Below are 20,096 nucleotides of genomic sequence, written 5' to 3' on the forward strand. Positions count from 1 at the left end.
GGGACCTTGCCAAGAAAGGATCCATGTGTAATGTAGAGCGAAAATAGACCGAATGTAACTGACATACTTAGCTCTATCGGGCGCTATATCAGATCTCCATCTTTTAGGGAGATTTGTTCCAGGGGCATGCGCTCGCACTATCTTCGGGAACAAAGCCTTGGTACAGCGAATAGGATGCAGCCGAGCCGAAACTTGGAAGAGATATGATGCAAGCTGTGAAGAAAGTGATAGGACTCTGTGAGAATGATATAGCTTGGTGCTTTAAGTTGTTATCCCAGTACTGTGCCGTTACTCATATTAACAAATGTTGTCAAGACTCATCCAGAAGCGGTTTGTATCTACGAAGTCAGGCGCGCTTTCTGCGTTACAACGTATTAATCCATCCCGACTTATACACTCTAGCCTTACAATGGCACCTCACAGCTTACCTCCCAGTTCAAGTCCACCGTTGACATCCTTCAATGGCAACCACCGTCAAGAGCACCATACATTTACCACGCCAGATGACGGAATCTTCCAGACCCAGTATCTCATTGTAGGATGCGGACCAGCAGGAGCCAGTCTTGCGTGCTTTCTCTCATCTCACGGTAAAAAGTCCGCAGCTCGTGATATGGCGTTTCTAATAGGATATAGGGCTCTCTGGGATGATGGTTGGTGCAGCGCCAGGTACAGCCAACACGCCTCGGGCTCATATCACCAATATGGCCGCTCTGGGTAGGTCTAGTCTGACTAAGTACTTACCAAATAACGCTTACTGAGGGATGCAGAGTGTCTCCGCGATATAGGCCTAGATCGAGACGTCGAGCAGGTTTCTTCCAAGGGTCACTGCATGGTGCACACTAGGTGGTGCCACAGCATGGCTGGGGAGGAGTATGCCCGTCTTTATTCTTGGGGAAACGATCCCAGACGCAAGGTAAGACCGCACTGAAAATCTGCCACCGAGATTGGTCACTAATAGCCAGGCGTTAGGGTGACTACGAAATGGCAAGCCCATGCCAGCCAGCTGATATCCCTCAAACCCTCCTCGAGCCAATCCTCATCCGTCACGCCACGCACAACAAATTCCAAGTCAGATTCGATACAGTTCTTACATCATTCACCAAGGACGAAAAGACCGGGCGTATAATAGCAACTCTGAAAGACAAGTTCTCCAACCTCGAATACAAGATCAACACCAAATACCTCTTCGGAGCAGACGGCGCGCAGAGCCAGGTAGTCAAGCAGCTTGACCTGCCTCTACAGCGCAAGCCGGGCCAAGGTCTCGCGATAAATGTTCTTGTCAAAGCAGATCTGTCTCATTTGGTGAAGCATCGCAAGGGAAATCTTCACTGGGTTATGCAGCCTGACAAGGAACATCCCGAGTTTGGTTGGATGGGTATTGTCAGGATGGTAAAGCCTTGGGATGAGTGGATGTTCATTTTGTTTCCGAACCGAGATTGTGATCCTAACATACAAGCGACCAACGAAGAGTACCTGGAGAGGGTACGAGACTTCATCGGAGATGATACACCAGCTGAGATCCTGAATGTCTCCAAGTGGTTCATCAACGAGATTGTTGCAGAGCGGTACTCTGACGGTAGCAACATGTAAGTTGATCTATCCCATTATCATACCCAAAGCTTTGATTGATCTCCTCTGTAGCCATTGCTTGGGTGACGCAGTCCATAGACACCCGCCCATGAACGGTCTCGGCTCCAACACATGCATACAAGACGCCTTCAACCTCGCATGGAAGGTCGCATACGTTGAGAAAGGCATCGCATCACCTGCGCTTCTGGATACATACAACACTGAACGCCAACCCGTCGGCAAGTCCATTATCACACGCGCCAATGATGCATTCCGCGATCACTTCCACGTATGGGATGCCATGGGAGCGCTTCCCGAAAAAGTGGAGGACCGCAGGAAGATCGTTGACGAGCTCGCATCAGCGTCGTTACAAGGTGAAGAGCGTCGAAGGCGTTTCCGGGATGTCATCACCCAGACTTCTCATGAGTTCCACGGACTAGGAATTGAGATGGGACAGCGCTACAATGGACCTGGTATATATGACGCTGATGAGCCGGCGCCGTACTCCCCTTCAGGCAAGGCAGCCGATGACCCTATCTTGCACTATGACGCCAGCACGTATCCTGGCTGCAGACTACCCCACGTCTGGTTGAATACATCCGTGCCCTCGGAGCCGGTATCCACCATTGATCTTGCAGGCCATGGTAAGTTCGTCCTCTTTACGGGCATCGGAGGTGAAGGTTGGCAGAAAGCAGCAAAAGAAGTGAGCGAGAAGTTGGGTGTTCCTCTGGATGTACATGTTATTGGCTACCGTCAGCAGTGGGAGGACTTTTACTTCGATTGGCAGCGGGTGCGCGGTGTTGAGGACTCTGGCGCTGTTCTTGTTCGTCCTGATCGGTTTGTGGCCTGGAGATATCCTCGTGTTCTACCCGATGCGGAAGGGTGCTCCGAAAAGTTGGCCTCCGTGATGAAGTCGGTCCTTGGCTTCAAGGACTAGTTGTCGTGGTCGCACATGGAAGCTAGATTGCGTTAGTCCTTGTATATACCATTCATATCTCTATTGAGTTACGTTCAACCGTCATCTACTGTCATGCTGCCGGGTTAGCAAAACCCTTATCGTTTCCTCGTGGCCAAGTTCTGTAGTTAATCGTGGAGTCGCTCCTAATACGCAGATACTACGGTATACAAGACCTACTTAACGCTGGTCCTCGTGACCAGTGTCTCATTCTAATTACTGTGTTAGCACTAAAACGTCTTCTCAACTCAAGAGCAATATCTTCAGCAGTAGCGTGTTCTAATTCCTTATACAAAGAATCTGCTATTCATGTAACTCTGAATGTTCATCATGGCAGAACATTAAGTGCTATCAATAGGTCGAGAATCCAGATAATAAGTCACGAATATCGCTCGGAAGCTCCATATCCTTCCACACATCCATCATCGTACTATCTCCCATATCGTGCATCTCGGCCCCTGGTTGTGGGGGCATGAGCATAAAGTCCATCATGGGCATACTTGTCATGGAACCATCCGCATCAGCACAAAACGTGGCATTCAGGGGATCCATAGACTGAGTCATTCCCATTACCTTGGGAGACATATCAGACCCTTGCATTGTGTTGCGCGTGACTTGCTCCCCATGATCACTTTCAGGGGGAGTCTTAGGCAGGGCGTCTGAGGCCTGCATGTCTTTGTTGCCATTATTATCGACATCGCCAGTTGGAAGAGGCTTTTGTATTTCTAGAGGGTCAGATTAGTTATATCGACTTTCAAGATAAACAAGTAATGACCAGGAAAGACTACTAACCATGTGACTGTGCTTGATGACTGACGTTCTGGCCGTTGGAGGACTGCGAGGCGGCTTTCATTCCATTGGACGTTTCCAACGACGGCGGTATCCATCTCTGCCCTGAATTGCTAACACCAGACCATGCAGGCTGTGTCGTCGTGCCTGCGAAGCTCCTCGTAGGCTTGCCATTAAAGTCCTCCAGCTGCGCTTCGATCGTCTCAAGATTCTGCTGCATCGCAGTCTGTATGCCCCAAAAGCTGACGCATTGCTTGTACGTAAGGTACAAAACATCAAAGCGAGCCTTAATAAGTGAGTTGTAAGTTGAGGGACCACCGAACTGCTTTCGAACCATTTGAACAGCAGCGGCCAGCCAGATCGTGCTGGGCAGAAATGGATTAATGTGACGAATGTGATCCTCGCAGCTCCTGTTGACTATCGACAACACGTTATCTGCTGACTCGAAATATTCTCTCAGGGCAGGGTTCTCCTGCTCCTGGAAAGAGGAGAAGCCCAGTTTGCATGGTGCACTCATCGCTGGGGGTTGTGCAGGCTTAGTTTGACTACCAAAGACATCATATCGATGGATCATAAGTCGCGCCAACTGTGTCATGACGTAGATGTTGTAAATGGAGCAGTGTAGCTGTCGAGATGACTCAACCTGGCCCGGCAAGCGAGGGCTGAATGAAAGATGTTGTTGGCGGTAGCGAAGGTTCTCAGGCAGCACGCGAACAAGACAGTATACCGAGTTCGCCAAGGTCTCCAGCTTCTGCCGAGACTCCTCGCTATTCTCAGCCTGGTAAGAAATACTCTGCCTTGCTTCACCCTTTGAAGCCTGCTGCCAGCTCTGACCCGGCCTTGTAACAGAGGGTACACCTCGAGGGCAAGATATGACTTGAGCATCCTTCATAAGAGAGTTGATGACAATGAACCAAGCCTTTGCTGAGACATTGCCACTCTCTTGGAGAGCTTTCCACCGCTGGCCTGGCTCCTGCTCGAGGAAGCAGCTCCCCACAGGGGTATCCTGGTACCAATTTGCATCAGGCGCAGGAAGTAACACTTCCATCTGAGACCAGCTTATGGCAGTCGGTGTGCGACGAATAGTGCTCGCAAACACATCCATCTCCCATATTGCCCACCAAGCACGACGCTTTTCCTCATCTTCGCACCAGCGGTGAGTATTGTGATCATACTTCTCAACAGCATACCTCGAATCCAGCAGGTGGAGATTCAGTTCGTATGCTAATCTGACGCATGTTCCCAGCGCACGCCATGCTCTCCCTCGAACGCCCTGAGTCAGCTGACAATGGGTCGTAACGATCAGGGCTTGCAGAACGCAAAGTGGCGGGGGATCATCAGTGCACTCATTCAGGGCCTTGTCGATCTGCTGTGACGAAAGGTTGAGGAACGTTGTGGGCGATTTCTGGTCGGTGTGACCCCATGATAATTCTTGTTTAAGTTCCGGGTCGGCTTCAAATGGAACGAAGCGTACAGAATATGCGCATATAGCAGCCAACAGTGCTATGAGATGAGATTCTGAAGTGATGGAATGTAGAGTTTGGGTAAATGTTGGTTCATGAAAGAGGTTAATGGCAACCATGTTGTCGAAATAAATCCGCACCCTAGAATGCCAGCATGTTAGTATGTGATAAAGAGAGCGGAGTATTAACATACATCTTTTCCACTGATTGCTTCGACAGTCCAAGACATTGACACGCCGATTGAAACAATCTATGGTTATCAACATCAGCAGACTCGACCGACATGGCCGTCGGCGGCTCTTCATCAGGCGTCGTGACTTCATGAGAAGGATGCAAGATGAACGAAAGATCATGAATGTTCAGCTTTGACGACTTGTGGCCCGCGTTTTGATCTTGAGCATCTGATTTGCGTCGCGACGAACTGCTCGCAAAGCTTTGTCGGCGCTCATTTTGGCTCACATCGACTACAATGGATCTGTCTGCCCCGTTTTGATCTGTGGGGGATGCGGACTCGTTGCTTCTGTTCTGTTGGTCCGTGGTCTTGGATTGGCAACGATCTCTATATCTTCGTCCACGACGTTGAAGTGAGCCTTGAATCGGTAAGCTTGTGTTGTCTAATTTCAAGGTATATGAGGTTGTCCATACCGATCTTTGGACCTGGCTTGAGGACTCTTTCTGGATACTCGCAATATTGCCCTGTCTCGATACAGACTTGGCAGCATGGTTGCTCGCGGTCGCTGTACAAATACATAAGTAAGATGATCACATGGGCAAGGGAGGAAATCAACGAACCACTTGACTTTGCGTCTGTTTCAAAGGGTAAATTTGTCAGTCTTGAGTCCTCTAACTTGCGACAAGAGACGTACTTTCGACACGAGTGACAGGCAACATCCGCCGTCCGTTTAGTATCCTTGTTCTGTGAGTTATTCTGCCACATGGTAAATAAGAGGGCAGCTTTGGTATGGTGGTATAGATCTCGGTCCTTTTCAAAAAGAAAAAGATAATTGTCAACAATGGGATGGGGTTCACGTTCACAAGATGGTCAGCACCTTTTACCCCAGGTTTTGGTACGCTAACTTGGACCCCAGACCCCACAGCTATGATGCATCACGCGGGGTTGACAACGCTAAAAGTTAGCGTAGTCTACTTCAGTAACTCCCGGTATTGCGGTAGCCAACCTTGCTTTACCTGACTCTGCTATACGTTCTGCAGCTCTTTATCCCTTGTGATAGTGGCTGGCAGTGTTGAAACTCAACAGCAATCCCTTCCAAGGTCTCCTCTTCTATGCGCAAATACTGCTCCTACTCAGCCTCGTGCTTTTACACAAACATAAGAACGCTGTATCGATAACCCCGCTCCAAGAACAGATTTGCATCTTGGTCCCTCTTGGCCTGGAACTAGGCTGCACGCTAAGGCAATCAGACGGACCATCTTCGGTGCATCTATCAGCTTCTCCTGACTCTCTCATTATGACATAGACAAGCGCTATGGACTCGAGAAATGCACCACCAGACGTGTATTATCTATAACAGAAACATGATTCGCCAATGCTGATGCGGAGGTAAAGCCGCAGACTGTCTAATCTAGCGTACTAGCCTACTTGAATCCTGTCCACTGCCACTATTTTTCGTACCAAACCTTGTTGATCAAAGTTCCAATCCCATCCACGTAGACCCGCACATCATCGCCATCCTTAAGCGAGAGGGGAGGACTCCTCATCGCACCAATTCCAGGGCCTGTGCCCGTCATGATGATAGTACCTCGTTCCAAAGTCGTGCCCTGGGACAAGAAGGATATGATGCTTGCAACATCAAAGATCATCTCCCTAACAGAACGTTAGCTGATCCGGTCTGCATCTACTTTTTTTTTGTTGGCTTACCTGGTGTTGGAACTTTGTACAGTCTCGCCGTTCAACGTGGCTGTAATACCAAGGCTGTGCGGGTCACCAACAGCCGAGGGTGAAACCAGGACCGGTCCAATCGGACAAGAGCCATCCAGACCTTTAGAGAAGCACCACTGACTATTCTTGAACTGTTGAGCCCGTGCGCTAATGTCATTACTGGCAGTGTATCCCAAAACGTAGTCGAGGGCTTTCTCTCGAGGGATGTCACGACCGGTTTTGGAGATGACGAAGGACAGCTCTGCTTCGTAGTCGCTCGTACCATCCTGCGCGATCTTGGGGACGTTGACTTTAGCGGGGTAAGGCCCATTGAGCGCAGTTCGTGGCTTGATAAATAGCACTGGGACATCGGGGATAGGCATATTGGCTTCTTTGGCGTGATCGCGGTAGTTGAGTCCCATACATCGGATGATAGGGATTTGGTCCATCGTCAACGGAGCAAGGAGCTGAAGACGTCAGTTTGGACATTACAATAAATTTACTTGCTCAGTTCAGACTCACTTCCTTGACTGTCAAGAGACTTTCCGTCACAACACCATCAAAGACACATCCTTGTATGAGCTTTGCCTGTATCTTCTCCCCCTTCTCAAAAGAAATGCCGACATCAGGCCAAGTTGCATGGTCGACCTGTCCTAGATGGACTTGTCCGTCCTCTTCAGCAACGAAACGAATAAGGTGAGTCCAGTTGGCTGACATGTTTAAATGAAATATAAGGTTCAGATGCTGTGTCCCATGCCTTTGTAAGTTCTATACACAAAGGATTGTATATAAAAGAGACCAGGTATCATTATGACGCCGATGCGGACCATCTTCGGGGGACCGGACATATGCAAGCTTGTAGGGCAGCGCGGACATTTTCCATCGTCCTAAGGGAGATTCTCGGGCTAATGACTTGAGCAACAGCTATGGGTCACCTTTCATTCTTGCCTCTCTTGGAAAAAGGAGCATCAGTTAGGGGTCATGGTTCTTACAACATGCTATTGACTTCGTTACTGAGGAAAGGTCAGTATACGCTCTGATCCACTTGAACAGCCGCCATAATGACGGTGGACCGAAATTCAGAGGTACGAATATATGATGATGCTGGATCAGAGTGGGAAAAGTGTTGGTTCATCTCTGTTGACACAAGTTCACCTTAATTCTTGAGCTTTGCGGCTATTGTGAGATACTCCTCCTCTTGGGTTCCACCAAACCTAGGCTTCGTTGTCCATCTTTAGGAAGGTGAAGAGAACAATAGATCACCGTACTTCACTTCCTTTTGTGCGGCGCAAACATATTATCATTGTCTTAGTATTGAACAGGAAAGCTATATGCTGCATGACGTCTTGATCCGTATTGATCCATCCATCAATCTCACATTCAAGCCATCGACAATGCTGGAACCGGGTTCACAGCTCCCGTGAAACCCTCTCCCGTCGCAGCTGTAGTTTTTCCACTATCAGCAAGAATAATCTGCCCGTTTATCGCCAGCGCCAGATCAGAAGCCAAGAAGCACGCCAGATTCGCAATCTCAGACGGATCCGCCGCACGGTTATAAAACTTCTCCTTCTGCTTATATAACCCACCACGCTCAAAGAACTTGGCGTGAGTCGCCGCAATCTCTTCTTTGGTAGCTGAAGTAGTATACTGATCGCCCTTCTCGGAAAGCGTTGAGCTCGTCAAGATGCTGGAGTTGGTGCACCCTGGTGCGATGCCGTTGACGCGGATGTTGCTCGCTGACAGTTGGACTGATCCACTCTCAACTAAGCCGTTGCACGCATTTTTGACTGCTGTGTACGCTGTGTCGGCGTAGGCGCCTGCGAAGGCTGCGCAGGATGAGGTGATGATGATGTTGCCCTTGGCCTCGGTCTTTTCTGGGGATGTGACGCTCATGGCCTGGGATCCGTACTTGAGAGCCAGAAAACAACCGCGCTGCATCACGTCTACAGCGCGATTGAAGTGATCCACGCTCAGATCTTGTAGTGGCCTAGAGCTTATTAGTCAAAGGTCCTCGTGTCACAGTTTGGATGGAATACTCACCGGTAGACGGCATACCCAGCATTGGCGAAAAAGAAGTCGACACGACCATGGGTCTTGAGAACATTTCTCAATAGCGCCACAGTCTGCTCCTCATTTGAGACATCCAGAAAGTGCCCCTCAATAATAGTATCATGTCCCATCTCTTTTACCTCGTTCTTGAGATCATCCATGTAGCTAAGGTTGAGATCGCACGCGTAGACTGCAGCTGCCCCAGCCTGTGCAGCGGCTATAACCATGGACCGTCCGATTCCATAAGCGGAACCGGCACCCGTGACAATGCCGACTTGTCCTTGGAGCGAAATGTTGAGCATATTGGAGATAAACAATCAGATTTTGATATAAGGGACCACTATTGGTGTCAGAAAGGAATTTTACAGCATATTTACTTTTGTAGCTCATGCGGCTGTGTGTTGTCTCACTACGGAGTACAGGGACCATATTTCACGGGCGCCTTTGCGCTGTATCCTCGCAGTATCTTTAGCGTATCATTGCTTGTAAACCCAAACCGAAGATGTTCCCTGCCCAAGAACCCTAGAACTTCGGTAACAGTGGATGCGACCCCTATAAGTTAGCGCGTTCTGAAAAGAGGGGTAGCGAGAAGTCGGATCCCAGCCGCGTTTCTGTAGGGTAGTCTAGCAAGATATTTTCTAGCATGTCAACATAATGATTGAAATCTGCATTTGTTACTGACTTAATGGATCTTTCTGTAAAATGTACTGCAGGAGGAGAAATTATAGTAATTAGCTAAATGATCAAGGAACTACCTATTGGCATTTAGGAGTTTAGTGGAATAACAAGAGAGTTTGAATCTAAGGAATATTAGTAAAGCAACGCGAGAATCTTTAGTTGGCCCTGTTTCGTACGCTTAAGATACAGTAAAACCCTCGATAAGATAAGATAAGATAAGATAACGCTGCGGACCCTTGATCATAACCAATCAGCCTCCAGGGATAACACACTGCTATATTTAGTAAAGAAGGTATCCATAACTTCGTTTAACTTTCTAAGTAGAGTTATGACCTGGTCCCTTGATAAGACTACTATATCTCGATATCACAAGCTATGTCTGCAGACAATCCGAGCTCATAATGGTAAAAAGCGATGTTATTAGACTTATTTCCATTGAAAGTTAAAGTGAAACCATTTCTCACACCAGACCAAAACTTTCACGCCACCTAAGTATCCACCAAACTGAACCGTTTACTGAAGACTAAGAATTCTCAACGGAACGACCCTCATAAGCGATTCAAGCACCCTCACGGTGCTCAATATGCTTCGCAAGTGAGTCCTCCTTAGTCTCCTCCTTCTTATACACCATTCGGGCAACGTGATCAGTGAGATAGACATCAAAGTCGCGCAGACATAACGCCGCAAGGAGGCATACAGCTCCAAGTGCAGCAGCGGTGTAATAAACAAAGGCGTACGAGTGACCGTAAGCATCGGCAACCTTGGCATTGATGATACGCAAGATCTCGGGAGTGACACCTTTGATAGCGGAGAGTGCTGCCTGACTCGCGGTGGGTGCTGTTGCCAATACTTCACTGATAGCTTCTGCAGAAAGAGATGTCTCTTGTAGCGCTGGCACTACAATGCTGGCCATGTAGCCTGGGAGCTTGTTGCTGTAGATGGCAACAAAGACAGCGGCGAAGATGGAGCCCATGATGGTACGCACTGAGGAGACGACAGCTATCGGAGAAACATCATTAGTCATGAGAAAAAGGAGGGTTTGAGATGGATCTGGTTACTTACCAAAGGCGACACCCAGATCTTGTTCGGGAACAATGTACTGAACCATCAACATGGTCATCACTTCTCCCCATCCGATGGGAAAAGTGCTGAGAAAGGCAAAAGCAATAGCCGATCCTTTGTTGGAGTAAGTGATGGTAGACATGGCGCCCAGGAAGGCTGTCATCCAGGCAGATCCGACAACGAGCTGTAGACGCAAATGCTTGATGACGTGGAAGAGAGGCCCGACGATGATGATACCAGACCAAGCGGCAAAGTTCACAACACTTGACATCCAAGCCGTCTCCTCCCATCCATTAGTGGTGCTTCCGAAGATGTATGCAACCTGCGAAGGCCACAAGATGAACAGGGCCGTTTGGAGGCAGCCAGTGATGGCGGAGATGATGACGACGCATGTGTAGCCTCGGACATCCTTGAAGAATTTCATGGGGACAATTGGCTTGGCAGGGTTGCCAAATACCTCATAGAGCACGAATGAGATGGACAGAACTGCACCAGGAATCAGGAGACCAAGGACTCGACCGGAAGTCCATTTGTACGGTTGACCGCCCCAGGCGATTCCAAGAAGGAATAGAACGAGACCCGAGACAAGAAGGAAAGTGCCGAGCCAGTCGATTGTTGCAAGCTCGGCTTTGCGGCTGATGCTGGTTCCGTGAAGTTGGACGAACGAAGGAGGGTGGTAGAAGAAGTACCAGAGGGTAGTACCGATTACTGTGAGATATTAGCATACTTCCAATCATCCATTGGTGGTGTAAAGCTGGCAGACATACCCATCAAGATGATATAGATGTAAAAGATCCATCTCCACGAACTAAGAATGCTAAGTCGAAGGCCAAGATACGGACCGAACCCAGTAGCGATGATGTTAGGTACTACAACAACAATAGTACCAAGAAATTTGAGCTTGTTCGTCATAAGCTCTCCCGTCAAAAGAGGGTATGAACCCGGAATACCCGAAGCAAGGCCCAAGAGAACGTTGGCAGCGATGAGTTGGTTGATGCTCTGCGAAGTAGCAGCGATAATACCACCGATTATTCCAAGGATGTTGGCACCAAGAGCAAGGTTTCGACGACCGAACATATCAGAGAGACGGCCAAACAAGAGCATGGAAATGGGTTGAGAGACCGTCCAGACAATTGAGAACAGGTAGTAGTTCTCACTGGGGCCGATGTGCTGGTTAATGTTGATGAGGGCGCCGGCACCAGCCTGGAAAGCAAAGTATGTCGCTGCAAGACTGAAGGCGATACCGCCGAACGTTCCGACGAACTCACGGCTGAGGAAGTAACCCTCTGGGAGAGTTGAGCGCTCAGCGGTTAAGATCTTGGAACGAAGTTCATCTTCGTTTGAGGGGGAAATGTCCTGGTCGTTGTGACCTGGTAAGATCTCGTCTGGTGATGCTTCTTGTTTCGTCATGATGAAGAGTTTGAAGTGGTAAAAGATAGTTAGATCAAAGGGGGCTTGGCAAGTCGATGGCAAACAGCATCGGTGGAGATTGTAATCAGGCCATAAGGGGCATTGTTATACTCCACAGCCGGCATATAGAATATCATCCCTTTTACCCCGCAAGATCTCACGGCAACCGGGACGCTATAATGATCTACATTACAGCGGCACTATAGATTAAAGCGCGTGCAAGTTCGTCCGATGCTGAGTCTGTCCGTGGGGAATATGTTATACCGAAGTGGCCACGAGACTACCTGTAGATCGGCCGAATTCATATCCTACACCAAGCAAGGCGCTAGTCAAGAGACACAACTCCCCCAAGCCGACGATCTAATCTCCTATTACCCCTGCACTTCATTACCGATCCTAAAACAAGCTCCAGTACGTCTCACAGCGCGAACCATCCTGTCTGAGCATTCGCAGCCCAACTTTCAAGACACCATGAAATCTTACAAACTAGTCGCCTGGGGACAAGAAGGCCAATACGTCGACTCACCAAAGCCAATTCCGGGGCCTACTGATGTTCTCATTCGCGTCAAAGCGGTTGGTCTCTGCCGCTCAGACCTCGACATGATGGACAGTCCACCTGGTAGCGATCCATACGCCTCCGCCATAGAGGCAAATTACATTCTCGGTCACGAAACCTCTGGCGTCGTTGAAGCTCTCGGATCCTCGGTGACCGACCTGTCCAAGGGAGAGAGCGTCGTTGTACATCACATGCGCCACTGTGGGTTCTGTACTTTCTGCGAGGCTGGGGTTGAGCAGCACTGCGAGTACTTTAAGCGAGGCGCCATTGGAATGACTAGGGGCTGTGGCTTTGATGGTGGTTTGGCTGAGTACCTTGTTGTACCTCGTACTGAGCTTGTATCTATCGGTGACGAGGATCCGGTGATGTACGCTCCTCTCACTGACGCGGGTGTGACTGCGTATGCTAGCTGCAAGGATATTCTCAGAAATGCACGCCCTGGACAATATCTCCTGGTCATTGGCATTGGTGGTCTTGGGTCATACGCTGTGCAATTCCTTCGACTTCTCACTTCTGCTCGCATCATTGCTGCCGACAACTCACAAGAGAGACTGACCCTCGCCAAGGATTTGGGAGCAGACGAAGCTATCCTTTCCGATGCAGGATCAAAGGCCGAGATCAATCGCATTACCTCAAATCGGGGTGTCGACGGCGTGGTTGACTTTGTTGGAAGCGACGCAACCTTGCAGCTAGCAGTGAGTGTTGTCCGACCCCAGGGATTCGTCTCTGTCCCTGGTATGCAAGGTGGATCTGTGCGTTTAGGATGGAACTTGATGGCGACTAGTGCCAAGTTCTCACTGTCCCTTGGAAGTACACGACAGGATTTGCGGGAGGTGTGTCAGCTGGCGAAGGAGGGTAAGCTAAGGATTGAGGTTGATAGGTTCGGATTTGATGAGATTCCGAAGGCGTATCAGCAGTTACGGGATGGGAAGCTCAAGGGTCGTGCTGTTATTGTTATGGACTGAGAGACTTGGGCATAGATGAGAAATATGAGTTATAAACAGAAGCAGAAATCTTACTTTTACACGTGTTATTGCCGTTGAATGAGAAGTTCAATGCTGGGAGAACTTTGTGAAGCCTTCGTGTGAAAGGTACCAGGCTGATCATGCATACCGCTTAAGTGCTGAGCTGGCTATCGAAACGAAGCTTTTCAGTCCGCTCGATAGACCTCGTTGAGATGTCAGAAAATTTGACAGTGAATCATTAGAATCACTTTGATCCTTACTAAAAGAACATAAGGGACAAAGGAAATGAGAATTGAGATAGAGAGCCAAATGATGAATCAACATCCTTCAAACTTGTCCTCTTCCTGACTAGGCCTATCCAAATACACGCTCAGTATCCTCATTCTGCGCCCAAATCTTCTTAAGCTGCATTCTCGCAATCTTCCATCCCTTATCCGTCCTCTGAAACTTGAACCGATAATGTCCTCCAAAAGCATGGTACTCATGCGGCTTGCTCGTATCCATCGTCGCAGAGAACCAGAGATAACATCTTCCCTCCGCCGTGTCTCCATCAACAGTGAACTGTAGATTACTCATGGAATGCTGCAGGCCTTGGAATCTGTCTTCTGCGCCGCGAGCAGCAGCGGCGATGTTTTCAACGCCCACGACATCGCCCCAGCTCTCGAAACCGAGAACACCGTTGGGGATGAAGCAGTCGGCAAAGTCGTCCCATTTGTGGTCGTCTGCTGTGTTGCAGTAGCGGTTGAGGAGGGTTGCTAGTGCGTCTTTGTCTTCTAGCAGTTGGAGGCGCTGGAGAAGTGCTTCTAAGCTGGGCGTGCTGTTTGAAGTCATGATTTATTTGTCCTTTGGGATGGTGGTTGAGAATGAAAGTGGTTGCAAGTTTATCTGTCTGTGCGACTCGCAGCTTGAGTAGTCTTAGACAGCATCGTTACGAAGAAGCATAAATAGAGGCTCCAATGCTGCTACCCCGCCTAGAACATGAGGATGGTGCCTGAAGGGTTAGTGGGAGAAAAGAAATGAGGGGTTATTAGCGGATGGAGTTCGGACGGTCCAGCTTCGGCTCGAGAATTGGGTTCTTGGATGCTGTCATGAGGCTACCGAAGGTGTCGAGTGCTTTTGTCTGGCAATTGAGAATCATCAATCTCCCAAAGTTGGAACTTCTTGATGAATTGAAGGAGTGAGAGTGGTATTTTCAGTTGGTAGACCAGACAGCTGATTCTTACATCACGCGCTCTATTGGAAGACTGATCTAACGCCTGAGCGAGAAATTGTTTGCTTTGGGTTGAGGTTGGCAAGGGCATATAGGCCTCATCAGTATCGCAATTATTTGTCATGGGGAAATTGGATGTCGTAGCGACATGCTTCAAGGTTAATTAGCTATGGTGATTATTTGCTAGTACTTGGTATAATGCCCAATGATGGCAACTCAGGCACCTCTAGTCCAGACGCCAAGCGGACTCCGTACCGTACATGATCCAACGTATCCTTGGGAATGTAAACATCCTTCTCATCACCCATGACCTTACTCCAATTCTCCAGAAAGCCTTCCGCTGTTGTTTCATTCGTATGTCCAGGGAACGTCGCCAGTGCAACACGAGCAGCTCTCCCCGCACCCGTAGCGATACACACCCCAGATACAGGGCACTCATCAGCACACAAGGCAACAAGTAACGGCGCACATTTGCTGGTTTCGAAGTACGTCTGAGTGATCATCTTTGACGCCTCTGAGAGATCTCCCATGCGTGAAGCGCCCGAAGGTAAAATGGCATTGAGCTTAATTCCGCATGATGGGGCAAATCGTCCAAGATCTTGTGTGATGGCATAGACTGCACCTTTGGAAGCTGAATACGCGCAGTCGCCGCCCGCACCGAATCCAATGATGGCATCTGAAGATACGTTGACGATACGACCGTGTCCTTGCTTCTCCATCGTAGACCAGACAGCACTTGTCATGAGCTGCGTTCCTAGGACACCGATCTCAATAACCCTCATGAACGCCGGTGCATCGAGCGCTGCGTGAGAACTTGGCTTTCCAGAAATACCGGCATTATTGACCAGGATGTCAACACGGCCGTACTCAGCGATGCAATCGGCGACGATGGCTTGAGCTTGGGTCTGAACAGAGACGTCGTGTCCGTCGGCTATAGCACTGCCGCCAGCAGCTCTGATCTCATCTACCACTGACTGGGCTCTTGTGATGGTTCCGGCTTGGCCTTCGAGGGTACCGCCGTAGTCGTTCACTACGACTTTGGCTCCTAGCTTTCCGAGTAGGAGGGCGTATTCACGCCCAAGACCTCCTCCTGCGCCAGTGACGATGGCAACACGACCTTTGACGGACATTGTGAGGGAGCGAGTAGAATATTGAGTATATGTTGAGGCCAAGTAATTGAGCTGTTAAAACCGTTGAAGACAACAGAGTAGGGCGTTAGGACGACCTTGAGGCTATGGGCTTATAAGGCAAGATTGACGATCAGCGGCAGGCGTTGGTGATAATTGACCGTAGATGTTACAGGCTTTTCCTCCCCTCTCTTCCCATGATGAACAGCAATCGTCAGTCCAGTCCACATTTCACTGATGAGATGGTGCGCCGAGTCAGGCCGAACCTAGCCCGAATTCCCTTCTGCTCCAGGCGCCTCGATTCCAAGGTGACCACTGTAACCGAGCACGCTAGCGGCGCCGGACCACTGGAGCCAGCTGACCCCAGCGGCGTCACAGCTCATCAATGCGAGATGGAAGTATAGGTAGCTCATATGCTCGGCATTTTCATCCTCATAATTAGTAGTATCTAATCAGAATTCTCCCTTGCACACGTCACGAAAATGTCTGGTATCAAAGGAAGAGTATATGCAATTACTGGTGCAGCGTCGGGCATTGGACGTGCTTCTGCAGTCCGCCTAGCGGAACTTGGGGCTGGAGGACTGGCCATTTGCGATGTCAACGTCGATGGTCTCAACAAAACAAAGGAATTATGTGAGCATCAGCGTCCTAATACCCCAGATCTCTTTTCTATACTCACCTCTGAGCGCGTACTACAGGCTCACAGGCAGGTACCAAAGTCATAGCTTCAACAGTTGACGTCCGGAGCCAGCAACAGGTCCAGAATTGGATTGACAGCACCGTTGCTGAGTTCGGACGTCTCGATGGAGCCGCCAACATTGCTGGTATCGCAGGGGGAGAAGGCAGTACAACTTGCGCGACAATTGTATGCTATGACACAACCTTCTACCATTGCAGTCATGAATACTGATCAATATCGCAACAGGAAGAGTCTGACTGGGATCGAATGATGGATGTTAATCTCAAAGGCGTCATGTGGTGCATGAGAGCCCAGATTCCGCATCTCCCTCGTCCAGGAGGAGCCATCGTCAACATCTCCAGCACCTCCGGTCTTAGAGGCTTCCCTCACAATGCAGCTTATTCATCGAGCAAGTTTGGAGTCATCGGCCTTACATCGTCTGTTGCTGGCGAGTTTGGCACTGAGGGTATTCGCATCAACTCTCTTCTCCCGTACTTTACCCTCTTCTGAGAAACCTCGCCGCATACTAACAGAGATATTAGTGGACCGATCCGAACTGAGATGTTTGAGGCGGGTGAAGCGAAGGGGTTGTTTGACTCGGAGAAGATCAGCAAGTTGACATGCCTTGGTCGTATGGGCAAACCTGACGAGGTGGCTAAGGTTCTGTGTTTTTTGTTGAGCGATGATGCGTCATATGTCACTGGTGGTAAGTATTGTCCTCCTATTTTCAATACGTGACAGCAATTTGACACTCTTTCTTAGCACAATGGACTGTGGATGGAGGGTATGCTGCCTGCTGATGAGTGAATAATGGGGACCTAGCAGTAGGGAAGAGATAGCTAGCTGAACAATGATTAGCAACGAATTGATATGCCATTGAAGTAATACCTAAAGCTTCTATTCGAGCCTCGCTACTTAGTTGATGCCACTAGCTCAACTCCATAGAAACCTCAGGACCTTAACCATGACTAATAAAAATGTTGGGGTAAGTGAGCCTAGGTTTAGAGGACGCAGTACGTACTGGATACCTTTGGCCGTGGACGGCATTCAATGTGTAGGACTATATCATAGATGTCTTGAGAGCGGCTTTGTACGGCTATCACGGGAACTCCATACACAGACTGACGTACCATCGATCCATGATCAGTCGACAGTATCCAGGCCATGCTACCAATCTATTGAAGGAAACAAGGATACGCATGTAAATCGTTATAATAAACTTCGAGAAGCATAGGGCAGTCTATCGCTACAAATCCTCTTCTTTAATATCAACAATGTGCCACGGTACGACAAACTCTTTATAGTAGTCCTTCAGGGCATCTATACACTCCCTAAATCCAGGCCGTTTCTCGAAAATTTCATGATGAGCCTGTCATTCAGTCAGTATGTTCCTTCAACCCAGCAATAACCAGTTGGGCTTAAGTGTCTCTACTCACATCTACAGAGTCCCAATTGATCAATAACAGTTGATCCTCAGGATTCTCAATTAGAGGACTGATAAAGTAGCCCTTACACCCATCTTCCTCGTCCAGCACACGGGTAACCACCTTGTTGAACTGTGAGTAGTAACCCGAGACACCACCTTCAACCACTTTCGTCAATGCGACCTCCATAGCAGGCGATTTGAGAGTATCTGAGAGGTGTTGATGGTCACTGAGCGGTGAGTGATCCATGAGTGCGTGAGATGTCCATGTGACTTTGCGCCCATTCAGAGCTGGTTGAATGACGCTATGGAACTTTTCATACTCAGAGCTTGTGAAGAATGAATGGGATGACTCTAGATTATCCCACAGAGCTAGATATACTTTTGTATATCGATCTTCGAATTTTCTGCCGCTCCAGAAGGACTTTAGGCCAGACGCCCTAAGAAGTATGTATGTTAGTCATGTCGAGTGGTTGATGGTTCGGACTCACCTTTTGAGTATTGAAATAGCCGGCGCAAGATCTCGCTCGATTTCAGCATTGGCCGCTGGTCGATGCGGAATAACAATTAATTGGAGAGCTTGGGAGGTCGGCATTGCGCTGAGTACAGAGGATCAGTATTGAGTATGAACTACAAGCAATGAGTATTAGAAATTTGAGGAGAAAGTCGGCGATTACTTTAACCAAAGTTATTTTTCTCGGTGAGAGATCGATGCTGTGCAGATGGTGCATCCACCGAAATTAGTGCGTCCGTTGACAGCGTTCTGGCGTAGCATCTTGCTCAGTGTCGGTGCACCGATAATACGCCGCTCATCTACATGCCATCACGAACATACAGAGTAATGCTATATTCATTTGATCCAACCCATTAGGTGTCTCGCTGACCCATCTTGAATTCTTGCGTCTAACAAGTAGCTATGACACCCAAGTTCTTTGTCATCGCACGCGTTGTTGGGCGAGATGGAGCCATTGATCTTGTATGGTCAAACATTCATCTCTCTAAGAATAAACTAACACATTTCATCAGTGGAAAGACCGGCTTGTTGAATTATGCAAAGTGTCAGCTACAGAACCATACGGCGACTCGTACTACTGGGGTCAAGATGTCGATGGTGAGCCCGACACGCTCTGGGGTCTAGAAGGATATACGCACCCCATTGGATTCTTCATCGACCATGTTTCATCGGATATCTTCAAAAGAGAGATGGCGCTCGTTGACAAGGACGAACTTCTACGAACGACCCAAGGGCTGGGAAGTCCGGACTACGACCTCCATCATTACGATGAATACGCAGGGTTTCTCAAGAGGGCTGATGATGTCGAAAGAGATTCTGTGCAGAGTTTCGTGGTTGTGAAGCACTATTGGGCTCAGGATGAGAATCTGAGAAACGAGATGTTAAAAGGACTAGCACAATTCGCTGAGGAATTGGCTTCTGGCTCTCCTCAGGTTCAGAGTGCACTGGTGCTGAAGGAATGTCGGGATACGAGCATGGCAAGTATATGGCTAAGGTGAGTCCAACGACGGTCGCATGCTCTTGGTGCTACTCCGACTGACATGTCTTTCGTTGTAGGCTGCCCTCGGAGGACCAGTGGAATTCATTGGAGCGATCCAGTCGAATGCAAGAACTTGTTGATGGTTTGAAAGCGAACTGTATTCGTAGCGAAACACATCGGTCTCAGGCCTTTAACGGCCATCTAGGGATCAAGGGCTAGATCAAACAGTACATCATATAGATATCAAACCTTATTTGTACATGCTCTTTGGTTGACCCTGATCCATGTTTGGCCCCTAGCTGCTTACAAAGATGCATTTGATCATGATACGTTATGGAAAGGAAGTAGTCAATTCAATTCTTGGATGTTTCAGGCTATAAATCTGGCCTGTACGTTCTGATCTCAACGGTTGAGTAACAAACTACTATACTTGCAAGAAATTATAACTTAATTCAAAATCTTTCATCATTGAATGCGTTGTATCATGCCTTACAATCATACCTTTAGGCTATAGCTGCAGGACGTCAGCGCTGTACAGTCACTGGAAACTGCGGGGAAGTACAGAGGGGCGGTTAGTGTAGAAGTCAGCAAGCCGAACCTAGCTTCGCACGAACTTCGGAGACCAAGAAAGGAATGATAGTTTGTTGCCTACTCACTAAGATCCACTAACCCGGGTCTCGATCTCTTCTGTAGCTCTCAGAGTGAGGGGTCTTCCTGTATAAGCTTCCCCAGCCCAGATTGACTGGTTCATGATAACCGCGTTTCTTTTGTTGTTCTACTTGAGTACAG

The 20,096-nt window shown here is 48.7% G+C and overlaps 9 protein-coding genes across 9 annotated transcripts; 4 read left to right on the forward strand and 5 right to left on the reverse strand.

The window, feature by feature from the left end:
• Positions 1 to 409: 409 nt before the first annotated feature.
• FTJAE_9481 (phenol 2-monooxygenase) lies at positions 410 to 2,506 on the forward strand (the record flags this gene model as incomplete). The annotated part of the gene is made up of 5 exons (XM_037356407.1): positions 410 to 587; positions 634 to 714; positions 768 to 913; positions 970 to 1,586; positions 1,642 to 2,506. 5 exons carry the CDS (start codon positions 410 to 412, stop codon positions 2,504 to 2,506), a joined length of 1,887 nt encoding a protein of 628 aa, XP_037203464.1.
• A 5,529-nt stretch (positions 2,507 to 8,035) lies between these two features.
• FTJAE_9483 (levodione reductase) lies at positions 8,036 to 9,006 on the reverse strand (the record flags this gene model as incomplete). The annotated part of the gene is made up of 2 exons (XM_037356408.1): positions 8,036 to 8,642; positions 8,696 to 9,006. 2 exons carry the CDS (start codon positions 9,004 to 9,006, stop codon positions 8,036 to 8,038), a joined length of 918 nt encoding a protein of 305 aa, XP_037203465.1.
• A 935-nt stretch (positions 9,007 to 9,941) lies between these two features.
• On the reverse strand, positions 9,942 to 11,854 carry FTJAE_9484 (trichothecene efflux pump; the record flags this gene model as incomplete). Its single annotated transcript, XM_037356409.1, has 3 exons — positions 9,942 to 10,381; positions 10,445 to 11,152; positions 11,212 to 11,854. The coding sequence occupies 3 exons, from the start codon at positions 11,852 to 11,854 to the stop codon at positions 9,942 to 9,944; spliced, it is 1,791 nt and encodes a 596-aa protein (XP_037203466.1).
• Positions 11,855 to 12,325: 471 nt separating this feature from the next.
• FTJAE_9485 (alcohol dehydrogenase I-ADH1) lies at positions 12,326 to 13,375 on the forward strand (the record flags this gene model as incomplete). The annotated part of the gene is made up of 1 exon (XM_037356410.1): positions 12,326 to 13,375. The coding sequence occupies one exon, from the start codon at positions 12,326 to 12,328 to the stop codon at positions 13,373 to 13,375; it is 1,050 nt and encodes a 349-aa protein (XP_037203467.1).
• Positions 13,376 to 13,729: 354 nt separating this feature from the next.
• Positions 13,730 to 14,206, reverse strand: FTJAE_9486 (uncharacterized protein; the record flags this gene model as incomplete). The annotated part of the gene is made up of 1 exon (XM_037356411.1): positions 13,730 to 14,206. One exon carries the CDS (start codon positions 14,204 to 14,206, stop codon positions 13,730 to 13,732), a length of 477 nt encoding a protein of 158 aa, XP_037203468.1.
• Positions 14,207 to 14,761: 555 nt separating this feature from the next.
• Positions 14,762 to 15,715, reverse strand: FTJAE_9487 (FOX2-hydratase-dehydrogenase-epimerase peroxisomal; the record flags this gene model as incomplete). Its single annotated transcript, XM_037356412.1, has 1 exon — positions 14,762 to 15,715. The coding sequence occupies one exon, from the start codon at positions 15,713 to 15,715 to the stop codon at positions 14,762 to 14,764; it is 954 nt and encodes a 317-aa protein (XP_037203469.1).
• A 479-nt stretch (positions 15,716 to 16,194) lies between these two features.
• On the forward strand, positions 16,195 to 17,191 carry FTJAE_9488 (short chain dehydrogenase reductase family oxidoreductase; the record flags this gene model as incomplete). Its single annotated transcript, XM_037356413.1, has 5 exons — positions 16,195 to 16,345; positions 16,411 to 16,577; positions 16,638 to 16,882; positions 16,934 to 17,097; positions 17,154 to 17,191. 5 exons carry the CDS (start codon positions 16,195 to 16,197, stop codon positions 17,189 to 17,191), a joined length of 765 nt encoding a protein of 254 aa, XP_037203470.1.
• Positions 17,192 to 17,637: 446 nt separating this feature from the next.
• FTJAE_9489 (uncharacterized protein) lies at positions 17,638 to 18,409 on the reverse strand (the record flags this gene model as incomplete). Its single annotated transcript, XM_037356414.1, has 3 exons — positions 17,638 to 17,760; positions 17,828 to 18,254; positions 18,306 to 18,409. 3 exons carry the CDS (start codon positions 18,407 to 18,409, stop codon positions 17,638 to 17,640), a joined length of 654 nt encoding a protein of 217 aa, XP_037203471.1.
• Positions 18,410 to 18,730: 321 nt separating this feature from the next.
• FTJAE_9490 (uncharacterized protein) lies at positions 18,731 to 19,526 on the forward strand (the record flags this gene model as incomplete). Its single annotated transcript, XM_037356416.1, has 3 exons — positions 18,731 to 18,790; positions 18,841 to 19,322; positions 19,385 to 19,526. 3 exons carry the CDS (start codon positions 18,731 to 18,733, stop codon positions 19,524 to 19,526), a joined length of 684 nt encoding a protein of 227 aa, XP_037203472.1.
• Between the last annotated feature and the right edge of the window lie 570 nt (positions 19,527 to 20,096).

This window comes from Fusarium tjaetaba (assembly GCF_013396195.1).
Source record: "Fusarium tjaetaba strain NRRL 66243 chromosome Unknown NRRL66243_c0000215, whole genome shotgun sequence".
NCBI classification, from domain to species: domain Eukaryota; kingdom Fungi; phylum Ascomycota; class Sordariomycetes; order Hypocreales; family Nectriaceae; genus Fusarium; species Fusarium tjaetaba.